The sequence below is a fragment of the Sinohyriopsis cumingii genome, chromosome 13, assembly GCF_028554795.1.
Source record: "Sinohyriopsis cumingii isolate HCF-2022 chromosome 13, ASM2855479v2, whole genome shotgun sequence".
In the NCBI taxonomy this organism is placed as follows: domain Eukaryota; kingdom Metazoa; phylum Mollusca; class Bivalvia; order Unionida; family Unionidae; genus Sinohyriopsis; species Sinohyriopsis cumingii.
In genome coordinates, this window is record NC_142973.1 from 49,162,998 (window position 1) to 49,181,635 (window position 18,638).

At 34.1% G+C, this 18,638-nt stretch overlaps 1 protein-coding gene across 1 annotated transcript in view; it reads left to right on the forward strand.

Annotated features, from left to right (window-relative positions):
* Nucleotides 1-18,638, forward strand: part of LOC149785516 (uncharacterized) — an 86,564-nt gene that overhangs the window by 39,624 nt on the left and 28,302 nt on the right. The window contains exons 10-13 of the mRNA XM_089979318.1: nt 6,820-6,924; nt 9,523-9,621; nt 12,135-12,230; nt 14,675-14,821. Coding sequence (XP_089835444.1) covers nt 6,820-6,924; nt 9,523-9,621; nt 12,135-12,230; nt 14,675-14,821 — 447 coding nt within the window. The remainder of the gene's footprint in view (nt 1-6,819; nt 6,925-9,522; nt 9,622-12,134; nt 12,231-14,674; nt 14,822-18,638) is intronic.

Genomic DNA, 18,638 nt, shown 5'->3' on the forward strand with positions numbered 1-18,638 from the left:
CCAAATTAAAAATCATGTGATAAACAATGCTATATAACTGTAGCTATTAACTCAAAATGTCACTTTCTTCCATTTGTAGTGCATGCAATTGCTGCATAGAATTTTTTATAAAAAATTCATTGGAGAGATTGTGTTTGAAAGAAATGCAAAGATTAATCAATGTTGGAAACATATATCTATGTTATATTGTATCATTTGTGCAGTGAACCCATTAACTCTATTCTCAGTTGTAGGGGCCCTGAATGTCTGAGTGATCTCACCCTTACAGATCACTCTCACATCCGGGCCACCTCTCTCGGTGTGAATTTGAGTCTTGGCTTGACTAACATGGGTGTCTTAAACCTTGTTAGTAGCTTTCTGTGGGTGAGTGGTTCTTCCTGGGATTCCTCTTCCACCAAATATAATAGCTGCCATGTAGAGCCCAATCATGGGGTGAAAAATCATGCTAATACCTGAACCCCTCCCTCAACTTTTCTTTGTTCTAATTTGCTACATAGGGCAAGTATATCAACTATTTGAATATAGACATCCACCTACCATCAATACTCACTTATAACATGATTCAAACTGCAGACTGCATAGCCTCAGATCTACCATCATTTAAGGCACCATATCTAGGTCTATGCAGTTTGTTAGGAGTAATCGGTAGAACAAACAAGATAGACCCTGATCTGCATGTGTATTATGATCGGGCAGATCAGGATTTTTGTTATCTGCAGTTTGACTCGACTTATAAGCGAGTTACTAAATGGTAACTTTGTTTGAAGAAAAAGAGCTCAAAACAAGTTCACTTATGATTGGGGTATGATTAGCATTGTCAGAAATTCTGTTTTTGTCCATTGAATGTAGATTTAGTGCCTGGATCAACCCTGTGACAACCTTTCACAGCAGAAGAGAATTAGTTGTAAATTGTGTAAAATGATCTTTTTGTTTGACATTTTTTCCAGCTCATAATTATTATTCTTTTTCTTTGTTTTTGTTTAGTTTTATTATCATATTTACTGTAATTTATGAAAGTTGTACTTATACAAGTTTTTTTTATTTATGTGAACTGTATGCTTGATAGTACAATAGTTTGGATCATTTATTTACAATAGCCATCATTTTTAGGTAGCTCATGAGAGATTGGAGATGTAAGAAATACAAAAATTTAAAACAAATTTACACTTTCTTTTGTTCAGTTACACAGAACACCTTTGAAGTACCATATATACATGTACTTACTTATAAGTCAAGTCCAGCTGCAGACTGCACAGACCCTGCTCCACTGATGCATAATGCACCCGCACATTTGGATCTATGCAGTTTGTTAGGAGTAATCAGTAGAACAAACAACACAGAACCTGATCTGCTGACATGTCAAGCAATGGCAGATCAGGGTTTAGGTTGTTTGCTCTTGAAATCGACTTACAGGCAAGTATATATGTATATCTACTCAAAAATATCTGTTGGCAAATGTTGAGCTTGTATTTGGTAGGGACTCCTGAATGCAAGTTTCAACAGAAAGCATCGTGTGTTTAACCGAGTGGCCAAGTGGTCTAAAGCGCTCTCCGTTATGGATCACTGCCATCTCACCTCTGCCTGCGTGGGTTCGAGTCTTGGATTCAGCCAATGTCGGTATGTGAGAAAGCTTGCCAGTAGCTTCTCGTGGGTTGGTGGTTCTTTCTGGGGTTTTCCCGGGTTCTTCCTCCACCATTAATACTGGCCGCCATGTATAGCCTATCGTGTGCTGAAAAATGGCGTTAAACACTACAATAACAATAACAATATCAACTCTTTAAAGTCATGAGTGTTAGTATAATGCAGATTGATAAAAAAGCAGAAATTTGAAATGGCTAGATATTAAACTATTTACCATAAAATGCACCAAAATAATTTTCACTGAGTAGCAATAACACAAGTGTATATTCTAAATTTCATCTATGTATTCGTAATAATTTAAAGATACTAAAAGACTTTATTTTTGTATTTCTTTCATTCAGTTTATATTTTAGTGCTAATTGTAATAAAATCTAATAGTCAAATATATCTTCACCTAGCCTGGGCTTTTAGGTGCATCACTTAGTGGTGATGGGCATCTGGTCAACAAATTCTTTCGCAATTGGTGCTTTGTGGATGCCATTATTAAGGTATCAGGTCAAAGCTTTGCAGTGAAGATGATGAAATGAACCAATCTTTTTAATTTTAATTTTAGTAACTACTGAGTCTATTTACTTACCTCAAAGTGGCAGATCTAGTCAACATTAGATTTATTATATTTGTTATATGAAGTATTATATTTCTCTGAAAATCAGTCCAAGGGAGACAATTAAGTTTTCTATTTCAGAAAGCAATTGGTAGCAAGGGAGACAATTAAGTTTATGTTTCAGAAAGAAATTGGTAGGCTTATTATAGATAAGCCCTTATTAATGGGTTTGTGCAGGACAAGAGATTAAGAAATAGGCAGAGTGGTGATAGATAAATAACCATTATAAGTGCATTAAAGGATGGACAATTTATTTAAGATTAATTAGTATTGAATTCAAAATGAGAAAAAAGAAGAATCAAATGATTTTACATTTTCCAAAAACTTTACCAAATGACACACTTATGCCCACATACATCAGTGCTGAATGCAGAAGAATCAGTAAACTCCCATTTATCTGGACAAAAGGGAGGAACAGAATTAGTGGGTTATTTTGAGATACACCTTGAATTCTAGGTCTTCTTTATGATATTGAAAATGGGCTTATTGTCAAACATGGTCTTATTACTGGAGAAATATGGATTTGAATGCTAAGTTTGAATTTTTTAGAAATGTCCTTGGGTTGATGCAAATAGACAAAGCTGAAAATAAAGTCTGCTATCAAAAAAAATTTTATTAGAAAAATGTGTGTTGCTCAGAATGTATTAAGGCACAGGAGATTGCTGACAATAAATAATACAATTTGCAATGTAAACAAAAAAGGATCTGCCACTTGTGTGTTCTTGTTATCTCCTTGCCAATGGGATGGTGTGCGGCAATACAATGCTTTGTGCGAAACAGAGATTTGGCCCCCCCCCCCATCATTAAAATATTTGCTGATAAGAAAGCTCATAAGAAATGTGATGTAAGTTAAAATCAAAAGATTTTCATAGTCAAAACAAAGGTTCAGTTTTTAGCTCCTTTGTCAGATTTTTGTACCCATTTTCTTCTCCATTTTTTTTTTGGCACACCTTTGAAAATGGCTCCCTGTGGAAGGGCACTGTTTGCACATAGCTTGTGACAACACTGCATGCCATTGAAGTTGGTAGGGGATATAGTGTTTGAAGATTATAATTTTGTGTGTTTGTTTGCTCATCACCCTTTCAAACATTTTGCTACCTGCTCATTATCTCAGACTCTGTTTAACCTAAAAAAACTGTAATATGTTATCTGGATGTTTATCTGGAAGATTATCTCAGCCAAACCAAAACTTGGTTTCTATGACCTAATTATTAAACATCAGTGATTTTTTTTGTATCTACAACTGTTTGCTTGCCCACAATATATTGGATTCTGTTTCACAGGTACTCATGAAAAATGACACATATATAATGAAACTAACTAAACCATACTAAAAACCATGTCAGTTTGACCTAATTTGCAGATTAGAGTGACTTTGTATTTTCAGCTGTTTGTTGAATTTACACTCCCGAAATTTTGGACTCTATTTTACATACATTAATGACACTTGGTATTTAGATACATCTCACTGAAAGTAACTTATGACAACCATATCAAAACTAGGTCATGATGAATGAAATTGCATGCTTGAGTGGCTTTTGCATTGTCAGATCATTCTTGTTGCACACATGCATGCACACATACACTGGACCCCATTTCCCTTACATTCATGAAATTTGGTGTGTGATTACATCTTAGTGAGCCGAGTGGTCTAAAGCACTCTCCGTTACGGATCACTGCCATCTCACCTCTGTCTGCGTGAGTTCGAGTCTCGGATTCGGCTAATGTGGATATATGAGAAAGCTTGCCAGTAGCTTCTCGTGGGTCGGTGGTTCTTTCCTGGGTTTTCCCGGGTTCTTCCTCCACCATTAATACTGGCCACCATGTATAGCCTATCGTGTGCTGAAAAATGGCGTTAAACCCTACAACAACAACAACAACAACAACAACAACATCTTAGTGAAAGTAACTCAACCATATCAAAACCAGATCAATGACATTCTGATCCACTTTCCATGCTTGAATGACTTGTATTTATATCTGTTCATCCACTACACCCTCAATATATTGGACCATATTTCATCTATACTCATGAAAATTGTTTTGTGGATACATCTGATAAAAGTGACTCAGTTATACCAAAACAAGGTCAGTTAGACCCAATTTTCATGCTCGAGTAAATTATGCATTTTCAGCCTTCCATTTATGACACCCTCAATATCTTGGACACGATTTCACCAGCACTAATGAAAATTGGCTTCAATTGCATCTCAAAAGAAAGTAGCTCAACCATACCAAAATCAGGTCAGTATGACCCAGTTTTGATACTGGAGTAACTTTAAATTTAGCAATTTATTTCTTACATCCTCATTGTGGTGTACTCATTTTTACCAAGACTCATGAAAATCAGTATGTCAATGCATCTTACTGAGAACAACTCAATCCTACCAACACTAGGTCAATGTGACCATGCTTTGTTAAGCTATCTATTCATGACATCTCAGTATCTTAGATGCTATTTCACCTACATTTATGAAAATTGCAATGTGGGTGCATATCAAAGTGAGTAAACTTACCATAAAAAATAATCTATTGTGACCTAATTGTCCTGATTTAGAGACCTTTATGCTTTCAGTTATCCATCTGTTACACTCTTGATATCTTGGACCCTTTTTTCACCTATACTGTATATGCAATTTAAAATACAGATGGATCTCAAAGTGGTTAACTCAGTCATACAAAAACTAGGTCACTGTAACTTAAGTTTATTGTTTGAGTGACTTTTGTATTTTCAGCTATCTGTTTGTTATACTTTCAATAGCTTTGACCATAATTTACCCAGACTCAAGAAAATTGGTATGTCGATGGATCTCATGGAAAGTAACTAAAGCCACCAAAAGTAGGTCACTGTGACCTAATTTGCAGGCTTGAGTCACTCAGGTATTTTCCTTTATACCAGTCTATATATTTTCAGTTAATCCAAATGTGTTCTCTTAGTGAGGAGATTTGTGTTTGCAAGTAAACACCTTGTTATCAACTGACATTCACTGCATATTCAGAATAATGAGATAAGAGATGTAACTCAGATAACAGAGATGTAACCAAGGTAACAGAGATGTAACCACGGTAACAGAGATGTAACTGAGAAAACAGAATTTTCATTGACAACTGATAAGATCTAATATGCTTGTTGCTTCAGATTTTGAATGCTAATAGTACTTTTTTTTTTTAAAACACTGCAATAAATGATTTAGTGTTTGTTTAACCCGGTGTTCAGTAAGCAGTCTGTAGTATTAGTTACTGTTTTCTTGTGTGTCTTTTGCCTTTTACTTTCAATCGAACTAAATTTTCTTCAATGTTCTTCAATGCTGTGTTTTTTTTCTAAATCGAATTACTGGCAAATATACATTTTTTCTTACTAATGAAAAGCTCATTATACAAATGTGGATTTCACATTTTGGGGATCAGTGGGATGAAAATTCAGTTAAAACTTCATCATATGGAAAATATTCACTAACATTTAAAAACAGAACAGCTGCAATATACTTCTAGTTTCATTCTATTTCTTACATTTGCTCTTTTAAACCTAAAAAAATGTAAAATTTTATATCTTAAATTTTTATTATTTTTCTGAATTGTAGAAAATCAAAATCCCTTCACTTAAGGGTCATACAGTTTAGGTCATATTTAGTATTATTAATAAGACTGTGACTGTAAAAAAAATATTAAATACAAATTTCAAGCATACTAAAGCATGTTGTTATATACATACGATCCTAAAGATAAAATTCATAATACTTCCTGTACATAATATATATTTTTTCATGGGTGCAGTTTTTTGGTGTATTGAACAGATTTTAATAAATAGGCAAATCAAATTGGCATAATATTCCATTGCCAGAATTTGAACTGATTGACTCCCATCCCATCTACCAGTATAAACTGCATTATACAGTATCTCACATATACAGTATCTCACAGCTCCACCCAGTGGCGTCGCTAGGGGGGTGCGGGGGGTGTGGATTTCACCGGGTGACACCATCTCAGAGGGGTGACACCAAAATGAAAAATTGCAAATTTTACAGAGCACACACTGCTCGGTCTAGTCAGATTTCATAAGTGGATAACCAATCATAGTTAAATACATGACTAGCAGGCACAGCAGTGGCGTCGCTAGAGGGATGTGGGGGGTGCGGACTGCACCGGGTGACACCATCAGAGGGGGTGACACCAAAATGACATTACTAAGGATTCTGTGAGGTCTGTTACGGAAGGAGGACCATGGGGGTGACACCATGAGCTTCCGCACTGGGTGACACCAACCCGAGTGACGCCACTGGCTCCACCATAATTGTTTATCAGTAGTTAAACAATTATTTTAGGTTGCTGTCAGATATTTCCCATTGTGTAAAACTTATTCAGAGTCAATCGTAGGTTTACTTTGTGCTTGGAATTTTCATCCCATTGATCCTATGCAATTTCATGTAATGATTGAAAAAGATCATCAAGTGTGAGCAGCTGGTACTTTGTATCATGGTGTTGGACTCTGCAAAAGCTAAATTTTGGTATATTAGATTCATTGAATGGTTATCATTATTTCACCCCCACTACTAGGATGTGCCCTCTATTTTTAGCCCCCAGGGCTTTACAGTGCCCTGTTCAAGAGCAGAGATCAAGCATTTGGCAGAATATTTAGGAAGTCTTGGTGCAGTGTTGAAACTGTGGTCAAAGGGAAGGCTGTAAGTATTTTAGGAGAATGACAGGCACAGGTAGGGAGACAAAATTACATTGCAGTCTCTGATTAGATGATCAAAGTTAATTACATTTTCTATCCAGAACCAAAATACACTGTATGGTGATTTTAGTACAGTAGTATTTGAAATTTGTATAAACATTCAATAAAAAAACAAACTTATTCCTATATTTCTTATACTTCCTGCTTACAAGTTTAACAACATTGGAACGGCTGCATAGCTAGCCTTTCTGTGTACCACTGAATGTCAGCTGCAGCCAGTGTCTATACCAGTATCTAATCATGGGCAACAAATGAAAGATAGCCTACATTGTAGAAGGATAAGTTGTCATAATAGTCTACCTTGTGGAAGGGTAAGTTGACCTACCAGTAATAGTCTACTTTGTGGAAGGGTCAGTTGCCATAATAGCCTACCTTGTGGGACTCCTGGTAAGTTGAATTTAATAAGATCTTTATCTTGTATTATCACCTCTCTGATCAGCAAGGAGAGTCTCTAGATGCCAGAAATTTTCATCCAAAAAGTGAGAAAAACTGGAAATATTGCTAAAAGCTAATAATGGATTTCCTTATATATTCAATATATTCTGAAAAAAAATCTTCTGGAAATGAAGACAAAATCTCTCTGAAGGCTCATCCAGAAGTATCACATGTAGATGGTCTGTGCAGGTGAAAATAGGCACATAACCATTAAACATGTATACTTTCATTCTTTGTCTAAAATGTTAAAGATATTTTTTTTGAATGAATTAATTTTAATTATGATTGAATCTTTAGTTTAGATGCTTAATTTTTTAACAAATCTATTCAGCAAGTGAAGCTATTTTTATGGTGCATCCATGAATATAATGGCCAATGCATAGACACATGAATATAATGTCCAATGCATAGACACATGAATATAATAGCAATGCATAAGCACATGAATATAATGGCCAATGCATAGACAGATGAATATAATAGCAATGCATAGGCACATGAATATAATGGCCAATGCATAGACACATGAATATAATAGCAATGCATAGGCACATGAATATAATGGCCAATGCATAGACACGTGAATAAAATGGACAATGCATAGACAGATGAATATAATAGGAATGCATAGGCACATGAAGATAATGGCCAATGCATAGACACGTGAATATAATGGCCAATGCATAGAGAGATGAATATAATAGGAATGCATAGGCACATGAATATAATGGCCAATGCATAGACACATGAATAAAATGGCCAATGCATAGACAGATGAATATAATAGCAATGCATAGGCACATGAATATAATGGCCAATGCATAGGCACATGAATATAATGGCCAATGCATAGACACATGAATATAATAGCAATACATAGGCACATGAATATAATGGCCAATGCATAGACAGATGAATATAATAGCAATGCATAGGCACATGAATATAATGGCCAATGCATAGACACATGAATATAATGGCCAATGCATAGACAGATGAATATAATAGCAATGCATAAGCACATGAATATAATGGCCAATGCATAGACACATGAATATAATAGCAATACATAGGCACATGAATATAATGGCCAATGCATAGACACATGAATATAATAGCAATGCATAGGCACATGAATATAATGGCCAGTGCATAGACACGTGAATAAAATGGCCAATGCATAGACAGATGAATATAATAGCAATGCATAGGCACATGAATATAATGGCTAATGCATAGACACATGAATATAATGGCCAATGCATAGACAGATAATTATAATAGCAATGCATAGGCACATGAATATAATGGCCAATGCATATACACATGAATAAAATGGCCAATGCATAGACAGATGAATATAATAGCAATGCATAGGCACATGAATATAATGGCCAATGCATAGGCACATGAATATAATGGCCAATGCATAGACACATGAATATAATGGCCAAGGCATAGTCACATGAATTTTTATGGCCAATGCATAGACACATGAATATAATAGCAATACATAGGCACATGAATATAATGGCCAATGCATAGACACATGAATATAATAGCAATGCATAGGCACATGAATATAATGGCCAATGCATAGACACATGAATATAATGGCCAATGCATAGACAGATGAATATAATAGCAATGCATAGGCACATGAATATAATGGCCAATGCATAGGCACATGAATATAATGGCCAATGCATAGACACATGAATATAATGGCCAAGGCATAGTCATATGAATTTTTATGGCCAATGCATAGACATGTGAATATATAGCCAATGCATAGACACATTAATGTAATGGCCAGTGCATAGACACATGAATATAATGGCCAGTGCATAGACACATGAAAGGCCAGTGCATAGAAATATTACTGATCTGATAATAATGGTGCTGTATAATCACCACTAGTACTGCAATGAAAAGGTCACTGTCATATCTAAAGACAATTACCAATACTTTGTGTCATATCTAAGGACAATTACCAATACTTTGTGTCAAATCTAAGCACAATTACCAATAATTTGTAACTTTGTTTTATGGATATCAATCACTTAATGAAAATCAATACAGTATTACATGTATCTTTTCCTTTCAGGATGGAAAGACCTTGATTAATTTGGTTAGGGAGAGAAGTGAAAAAGATAATAAGGTCTGGAAATGTCTACGCATGTTGCAGGACAACGAACAAAGCAGCGTATGTATCTCATTAGAACTGGAGGATGACAATGTATTTTTTGAGGCTTTCTTATGTTAATGATGGTTCAACCATGACAAATTGACATTTACCTGTGACACTTAAGTTGGTCAGTAAGGGATATTTTCAGCCATAGCACTGTTGAGATCATAAAAGCTGTCAGCATGAAATTGAAGTCAGGATCAAATCATGTTGGTAACAAAACTGAACATCCTTAATATCAATCAGTCACATATAACAAATACCAAGGTCATTGTATTACAACAGAACAGAGATCTGTAGGACATTACAAATGCCAAGGATATTGTATTACAACAAAACAGAGATCTGTAGGAAATGTCAAGGTCATTGTATTACACCAAAACTTAGATCTGTCATGTATAACAAATGCCAATGACATTGGATTACAATAAAACATGGAGCTGTCCCATATAACAAATGCCAAAGACATTGTATTACAGCAAAATGGAGGTCTGTCACATATGACATATTCTAATGACATTCCATGCAACAAAACATGGGTCTGTCACATATAACAAATGCCAAGGACATTGGATTACAGCAAAATGGAGATCTGTCACATATGACATATTCTAATGACATTCCATGCAACAAAACATGGGTCTGTCACATATAACAAATGCCAAGGACATTGGATTACAGCAAAATGGAGATCTGTCACATATGACATATTCTAATGACATTCCATGCAACAAAACATGGGTCTGTCACATATAACAAATGCCAAAGACATTGTATTACAGCAAAATGGAGATCTGTCACATATGACATATTCTAATGACATTCCATGCAACAAAACATGGGTCTGTCACATATAACAAATGCCAAAGACATTGCATTACAACAAAACATGAGTCTGTATATATATATATATATATATATATATATATATATATATATAGAGGCTTTGATAAACAATAATGGAGACATAAATGTACTTTTATTAAGCTTTTTGCCAACATTATGAAGGTCGTAAGGCTTTCCTATTCAATAACAGAAAAATAAATGTGATTTTATGATGCTTTTTGTCAACATTATGAAGGTCGTAAGGCTTTCATATTCAATAACAGAAAAATAAATGTGATTTTATGATGCTTTTTGCCAACATTATGAAGGTTGTAAGGCTTTCCTATTCAATAACAGAAATATAAATGTGATTTTATGATGCTTTTTGCCGACATTATGAAGGTCGTAAGGCTTTCCTATTCAATAACAGAAATATAAATGTGATTTTATGATGCTTTTTGTCAACATTATGAAGGTCGTAAGGCTTTCCTATTCAATAACAGAAAAATAAATGTGATTTTATGATGCTTTTTGTCAACATTATGAAGGTCGTAAGGCTTTCCTATTCAATAACAGAAATATAAATGTGATTTTATGATGCTTTTTGTTAACATTAAGAAGGTCGTAAGGCTTTCCTATTCAATAACAGAAATATAAATGTGATTTTATGATGCTTTTTGCCGACATTATGAAGGTTGTAAGGCTTTCCTATTCAATAACAGAAATATAAATGGGATTTTATGATGTGTTTTGTCAACATTATGAAGGTCGTAAGGCTTTCCTATTCAATAACAGAAAAATAAATGTGATTTTATGATGCTTTTTGTCAACATTATGAAGGTCGTAAGGCTTTCCTATTCAATAACAGAAATATAAATGTGATTTTATGATGCTTTTTGTTAACATTAAGAAGGTTGTAAGGCTTTCCTATTCAATAACAGAAATATAAATGTGATTTTATGATGCTTTTTGCCGACATTATGAAGGTTGTAAGGCTTTCCTATTCAATAACAGAAATATAAATGGGATTTTATGATGTGTTTTGTCAACATTATGAAGGTCGTAAGGCTTTCCTATTCAATAACAGAAAAATAAATGTGATTTTATGATGCTTTTTGTCAACATTATGAAGGTCATAAGGCTTTCCTATTCAATAACAGAAAAATAAATGTGATTTTATGATGCTTTTTGCCAACATTATGAAGGTCGTAAGGCTTTCCTATTCAATAACAGAAATATAAATGTGATTTTATGATGCTTTTTGCCAACATTATGAAGGTCGTAAGGCTTTCCTATTCAATAACAGAAATATAAATGTGATTTTATGATGCTTTTTGCCGACATTATGAAGGTCGTAAGGCTTTCCTATTCAATAACAGAAATATAAATGTGATTTTATGATGCTTTTTGCCAACATTATGAAGGTCGTAAGGCTTTCCTATTCAATAACAGAAATATAAATGTGATTTTATGATGCTTTTTGCCAACATTATGAAGGTCGTAAGGCTTTCCTATTCAATAACAGAAATATAAATGTGATTTTATGATGCTTTTTGCCAACATTATGAAGGTCGTAAGGCTTTCCTATTCAATAACAGAAATATAAATGTGATTTTATGATGCTTTTTTGCCAACATTATGAAGGTCGTAAGGCTTTCCTATTCAATAACAGAAAAATAAATGTGATTTTATGATGCTTTTTGTAGCTGTTGATCCATGCTGTGTTGCAAGAAGATATCAATATGACAAGAGACATTCTCAAGAAGATGAAAAATAAGGAAACTCTCCAGTCACGTTTCAGGGTATGGTTTTTCAAATACAATATTTAATGTAATATTCACGTTATACTCATAAGACATTATTATTGGAGTAAATTTCATGAGGTTTAAGCTCATTATAATAAGCACACACTGATACTTTAATAAACAATGTCCTCCTTACATGTCAGTATTAGAAAAGTTGTATTTGTCTTTGTTGGGAACTCATCACTTTTGAGGTTTGTTTGTTTTGTTGATTTTAATGTCATTTTTTAAAAAAACATTATTGGCTATATCTTGCCTTTCTGAAGGACACACTAAGGCAGGGTCTGACCCAGGATGGCCTGGGTAGGTATTGAACCTGTAACCCTCAGATCATGAGTCTGATGCTTTACCAACTGGACAACCACAGCTACACAACTTTTGGGGTGTACAGTGTGTCCTAATATGGTCATGCTTACGAAAACATGTCAGATTCACTTTATGGAACTGATTTAACCCAATAAATGGTAAAGAGATATGAGACAAGCACAGTGGCAAGTTCCAAGAAAGAAATTATGAAGTTCTAGATGGGTCTTTGCACCACTTCAGTGCTGGAATCAAGAGCCTGCATTCAGTAAGGCAAAATTTTGGAGTTTGGTGTGAAGTTATTAAGGCATATTTGAGTATTATGTTGAATACTGTACATGTGATACAGTGTACATTATGAATGAATAAAGAAAACAATTATATTCATACACATATTTGTTCATTTGTTTAATTAATAAGTAAATTAGTTTATTTGTTGAGTTATTTGTCAGTTCAAACTATAAATATTTATCATTGTAAGCAAAATGAACAACCCTGCAGAAACTTAGGAGCTTAAATGAACAGCTGTAAAGAAAACCACACCAGCCTCAAATATGGGACCCAATCAAAATACATTAGGATTACATCCGCTATCTCAAGCCTCAAATAAAAAGATTTTCACTATGATTTTCAGCTTATATTAGCAATGAAACAGTAAAACTTGTAGACCACTCTGGTGGCCTAAGTGGTTAGAGCATCCATCTTGGATGTGGGAGGTCGCAGGCTAAAACCCTAGCAAGGTCATACCAAAGACTTTTAAAAAATGGTACTAACTGCTGCCTCACTTGGCACTCAGCATTAACACATTAACCCCTGCCGATGAGTTTAAGTGGCAGGAGGTAGTAGCCTACTACCAAGCTCTGTAGTGTTAAGGTCATGTATGATACACTAAAGTGGGTGGTATTATAGAAAGGTAGACAGATGTAGCTCTACAATGATACCAAATAATCTGGAAGTTCTAGTTGCACTACAAAATACAGAGGGAAAAACCTAATTTTTTGGACCTGATTTTCCACCCAAAATTCGCTCGTGGTTGGAATCCGATTTTGTGTCCGGATTTTAAACTTTTTGGTCTCAGATCTAAGGCAGACTGGTATGAACTGAAAACAGGCAGATTAACCTTTCCAAAAAGTAGGATAAGATGGACGTTTGGAATAAAGAGTGGTCTTGATACAAAAATAATAGGTCTCTTAAGCAAAATAAATAAATAAAAGAACTCCAACTTTTACCCTTCTGCTTATGCGCATTAAGCCAGATAGCCAAAGAAAAATGATGTTTCTAACACAACTAGGCATTAGATTATTGGAAAATCACCTGGAAGTAGTATTAGGAAGGGCTGGATTTGTAAGGAGGTAGTAGTTCTCCTAAGGTATTATGATTGGGTAAGTATTCTTGAAAAAACATGTTACTAGGAAATATTTTTCATGATAGATTGTATTTTGTGTCTATTTTTTTACTATAATTTTGTCTGTATTATATTTTTAGCTATTAACAATACCTTCTATATTCAATGTTCGTATGAAACAATTCTTGATAAGCATGTGATGCTAAGGAGAAAAAATTAAATTGATGTAGTTTTTCAAAATAAAACATGCAGTTAACTGAAAGCAGTCCTGGATGCTTGTATGAATGTTTGTCAGTGTATTTTAATTGTTCCATATATTAATTTTTTAAAATATATTTAGAAAAGTATTCAATCCATTTACTTCTTCAAAGTTATTATAATGAAAGTATTATAATGAAACTTGTCTTAGTGTACATCTTCATATAAAGGACAAATACTCAATAAGGACAGCATATACTGGCCTCCTTTTCTTTAGTTTACTTTTATATGTAACCTTTGTGTAAAGGACATTGCATAATGGACAAAATTATATAGTCCATTGAGTGTCTGTTATCAACAGATCACAATCTACCATATATAATATAAATCAAATATACCCTGATCTGGCATTATATTATCTTCCAGCAGATCAGGGTCTGTGTTGTTTGTTCTACTGATTTCTCCAAATAAACTGCATAGACCCAGATCTGCAGCTGCATTGTAAAATGTCCAATCATCAGATCAGTGTCTGTGCTGTCTGCAGTTCAGTCCAACTAATACATGGGTATATATGGTATTTATCATGGAATTATTTCAGGATCGCAAAGGAAAAACTCTGTTGTCCCATGCTATTGAGGCTAACAGTCTTGAGCTGGTGCAGTTACTGGTGGAAAATGGAGCGAATGTCAATCAGATTAGGGTCAGAGAGAGTCAAGAAGATAGTATTACATCGGACACATCCCTGGTAAGTTGTAACAGCCCTGATTAGAGTAGCTGCACGACTCACTTTGTTTATAATTGGTTTGAGAAGCTGGAAGACTTCGTTGATTAACCACAGATGGTTTTGGGAAACTGGAGGACTCTTAAATAAAGTCATTATTATTATTGTTATTATTATTATTATTATTACTTTGTCCAGCAGCCATGATTGGTTTTGAGAAGCGTGAGAACTCTCTTTTATCCACTAGCTATGGTAAGCTGGAGACACTTTAGGACTGACTTTATCTATCAGCCATGATTGCATCTGAGCAGTGGTGGATCCATCTGTCTTTTCTGTTCAAGATTTAACTTTATTTCTGTGAACTTATTGAAACAACTCTTGAGATGTATGTGTAATGTGTAAGGATGGATCCTTGTCACATACCGTATTTATGTAATTTTTCGTACCCTTTAATTTTTAATACACAATCCAGTTATGAGAATAATAATTATTTAAATGTATCAAAATTTTTCATACATATCACTTTGTATTTTTCAAAAAATCCATTAAATTATCAGACATAAAATTTCTACTTTACGTTTGCAAAAAAGATCGAAAATACAGCATTGCCATTTTGTTTTTTCAAAAATTAATAATTAATTGTTGGTGAGAAAATACAAAGATTGATGCATAAGCATGGGTGCCTGCAGCATAGCTCAAGGGGGGGGTCACATGACTCCTCCAAACCATACTGCAGATATATATATATATATATATATATGTAAACTCCTACAAGTTTAATCATGCAAATTAAGCTGAAAATATATCACAAGATTCAGTTCAAAATGCTTAGTAAATATCAGCTTTAGTTTCAGACTGCTTACTATATTAACTCTCCCGGCCATGACTGACTACACTCCCCCCTGCAAAAATCCTGACCCCCCCTCCCCGCAAAACATTCTGTGGGCACCCCATGTGCATAAGCTCTCTCATTGTCATTACAATATCTACTGGTGTTTATTAACAAATGGATGAAGGACTTAATTAGTTCTCCTTATTAAGTCCGTCACCGTAATAAAACACCACGTACATTTTAAAATGAGTTTGGAAGCCCTTTAATGCTTTCTTATCCAACAAAAATTGCATCTCAGTACATGCTAAAGTGAAGACCACAGACCATTGGTCAACTAGTCTTATTGTTTCATTATCGTGATACAAACATGAAATATAAAAACCTTGTCATTTTCCATCATAAATTTTAAAGTCATGGACTCTGTTAAATCGATCCGTATATAAACATATACTATCTTTTAAGTGCTTGTTCTGTTTTGAATAAAAAAATAACATTTTATTGCAAATCTATTCTATGATATACCCCACTATTATCTTTATTGGCGAGTTCGAATAACAAGTAATGTGTATGTTCACTTGTCCTTATAACATCTGCTGTATGGACAATGGCTTCAATAGCACATTGACAGATTTTCATTTCCCTAAAGAGAGCCTCATTTCCCTACTGGCAGCCTCGCTGATTTTACCTCTTCTGTCCATTTTTGCCCTCAATCTGGTTTCCACAAGATAACCAAAGCGATAAGCATGTTTAATTACCGTGTAAATAACACTGCATAGCCATGTGGTTGTTGTGACAATGTACATTGTAATTAATACAAGAATGAATTGTTGATTTAGCAGTGTTTATTGATAGGTGTAATTTCAAGTTCTTTATTTTTTATTGTAATTTGATAATGAGATTATTGTTGCTGTAAAAATACAAGTTGCACTTAATTTCTTGACAATGTTGACTCATGTCATTGCATACAATTTACCAGTAAATAATACCCATAACTAATACATGTTGAAACCATCTTAATCATTTTGCCAACATTACACAACATAACAGCTACATATGCTCTAAATGCAGACAAGCTTGCACACTGAGACATAATCCTCTTTCTCTCTTGTTCACTAATAATAACAAAAATCTTTTTGAGTACTTTTATTTTTATTGTAATTAGATTCTTTAGTTGAGAGCAGAATGAGACAGAAAATATGTTTACTTTGTACATTTGTACCATTAGGTTGTCGAGTAGCGTGTGTTCTGTGGAACTTGTTTAGGTATGATCCCTTTATTTTTTGTACATGGTCAGTACCACCAAATGATAATTATTTATTTTACATATCATTTTTTGTACACTGACATTAATAAATATTTTTTCGTGTACGAAAAATTACATGAAATACAGTATTAGAAGTAAATTATCTTTTTTTTCCAGTGTTTTTTCAACATTTAAAAAAAATATTATCTTGGCTCAAATTCTGATAGTTTTTAATCTGTTTACATTAATGTTACTATCTGGTTGCAACATTTTATGCATGTGTTTCATGCAGCAAAACTGGATCACTGTGACATACTTTTAGAAGCTATTAAACTGTTAAACATGGCCATTAAATATCTGCAATTAAAGTTTTTTGTTCTATTGATTAACTACAGTTTTATGTTCATACCATTTTTTAATGTACTGTATGTATAAATTATGTTGAGACACTGTTATCATTTTCGTCAATGATTTTATCACAGGATTTTTTTGATAGATTTGGATCTAGATTAACATGAGCAAGACATTTAAAAATGTCTAAATCAACAATCAGCAAATTAGTCAAAAATAGATTTCTCTCAGCAGCTGAATGAATGAGAAAGTTCAGAAATGAGTGGGAGACCAGTGTTCTTCAGCTATGATTAAAATGGAAAAATAGTGAAGTGGGTGGACATCTGGTGAAATCTGCAAATCCCCATCAGTGTGGACATTATCTGTACTGATGTTAAGAAACCGATGTAAAGTGAACAACCAGACATTGAATTATCAAGCCAATAGGAACTGGGAGACAGGATTTTTAAAACAACATGATCTAGTGCTTTTGGCAAATACATTATGTCTCAGTGTCTACAAGAAAAATTTGAAGAGAAAATAAAATCAAAATTGGTGAAGGCCTGAAGAGAAGATGATCATTTTGCTAACGAATGATTATCAATGTAGATGAAACTTCAGTGTACGTTGCTCTTGCCCCTGGCTGGACTGTCATTAACAAGGTGGTCAAATGCATGAGAATTCATATGGCTGGTGCAACAACAACAAAATCTCTAACTTTAATCCTTGCAGTTTCTGATGCAGGTGATGTGTTGCATCCAATGATAATTATTTTTTGGTGTGAAGGAGCTAAAGGATATAAAGGCACTGAAAGGACTTATCATACATGTGATATAGAACCTGGGACTAAAGGATATAAAGGCACTGAAAGGACTTATCATACATGTGATATAGAAGGGACTAAAGGATATAAAGGCCCTGAAAGGACTTATCATACATGTGATATAGAAGGGATGGGGTGCTGTGGATTAAAGAGATCTATCTTAAGGAAGGGAACCGTCTCTTTTGGCAATGAATCTAGCACATTACTATGGATGCTGAAAAGAAGAGGAGGAATAAAAAGGTCACTGCATTTATTCCAGGTTGATTCCTCTTGAAGCCACACCTGCTAGATGTTAGTATTCATTCAAATAAACTTGTCAAGTCCAATTTGAATAAGTCAAGCTTTATTCATACTGTAGCAGAGTGCCTTGCCAAGAAGAATGACAACACTTAAGAAAATCATTTTAAGTATGTGGTATTAACAGTAACTTAAATGGATGTTAGCTCAATGTTATAAGAAAAGCTGAAATGTATTGAAAATGGTGGCAACAGCAAAGATGATCAGCTGGATGAGTTAGACACAATTGAATGGGCAATTAAGAATTTGGATAGCTAATGAAGGATTTTGATTAAGTGTAATGCGCATACCATATATACTTACTTATAAGTCAAGT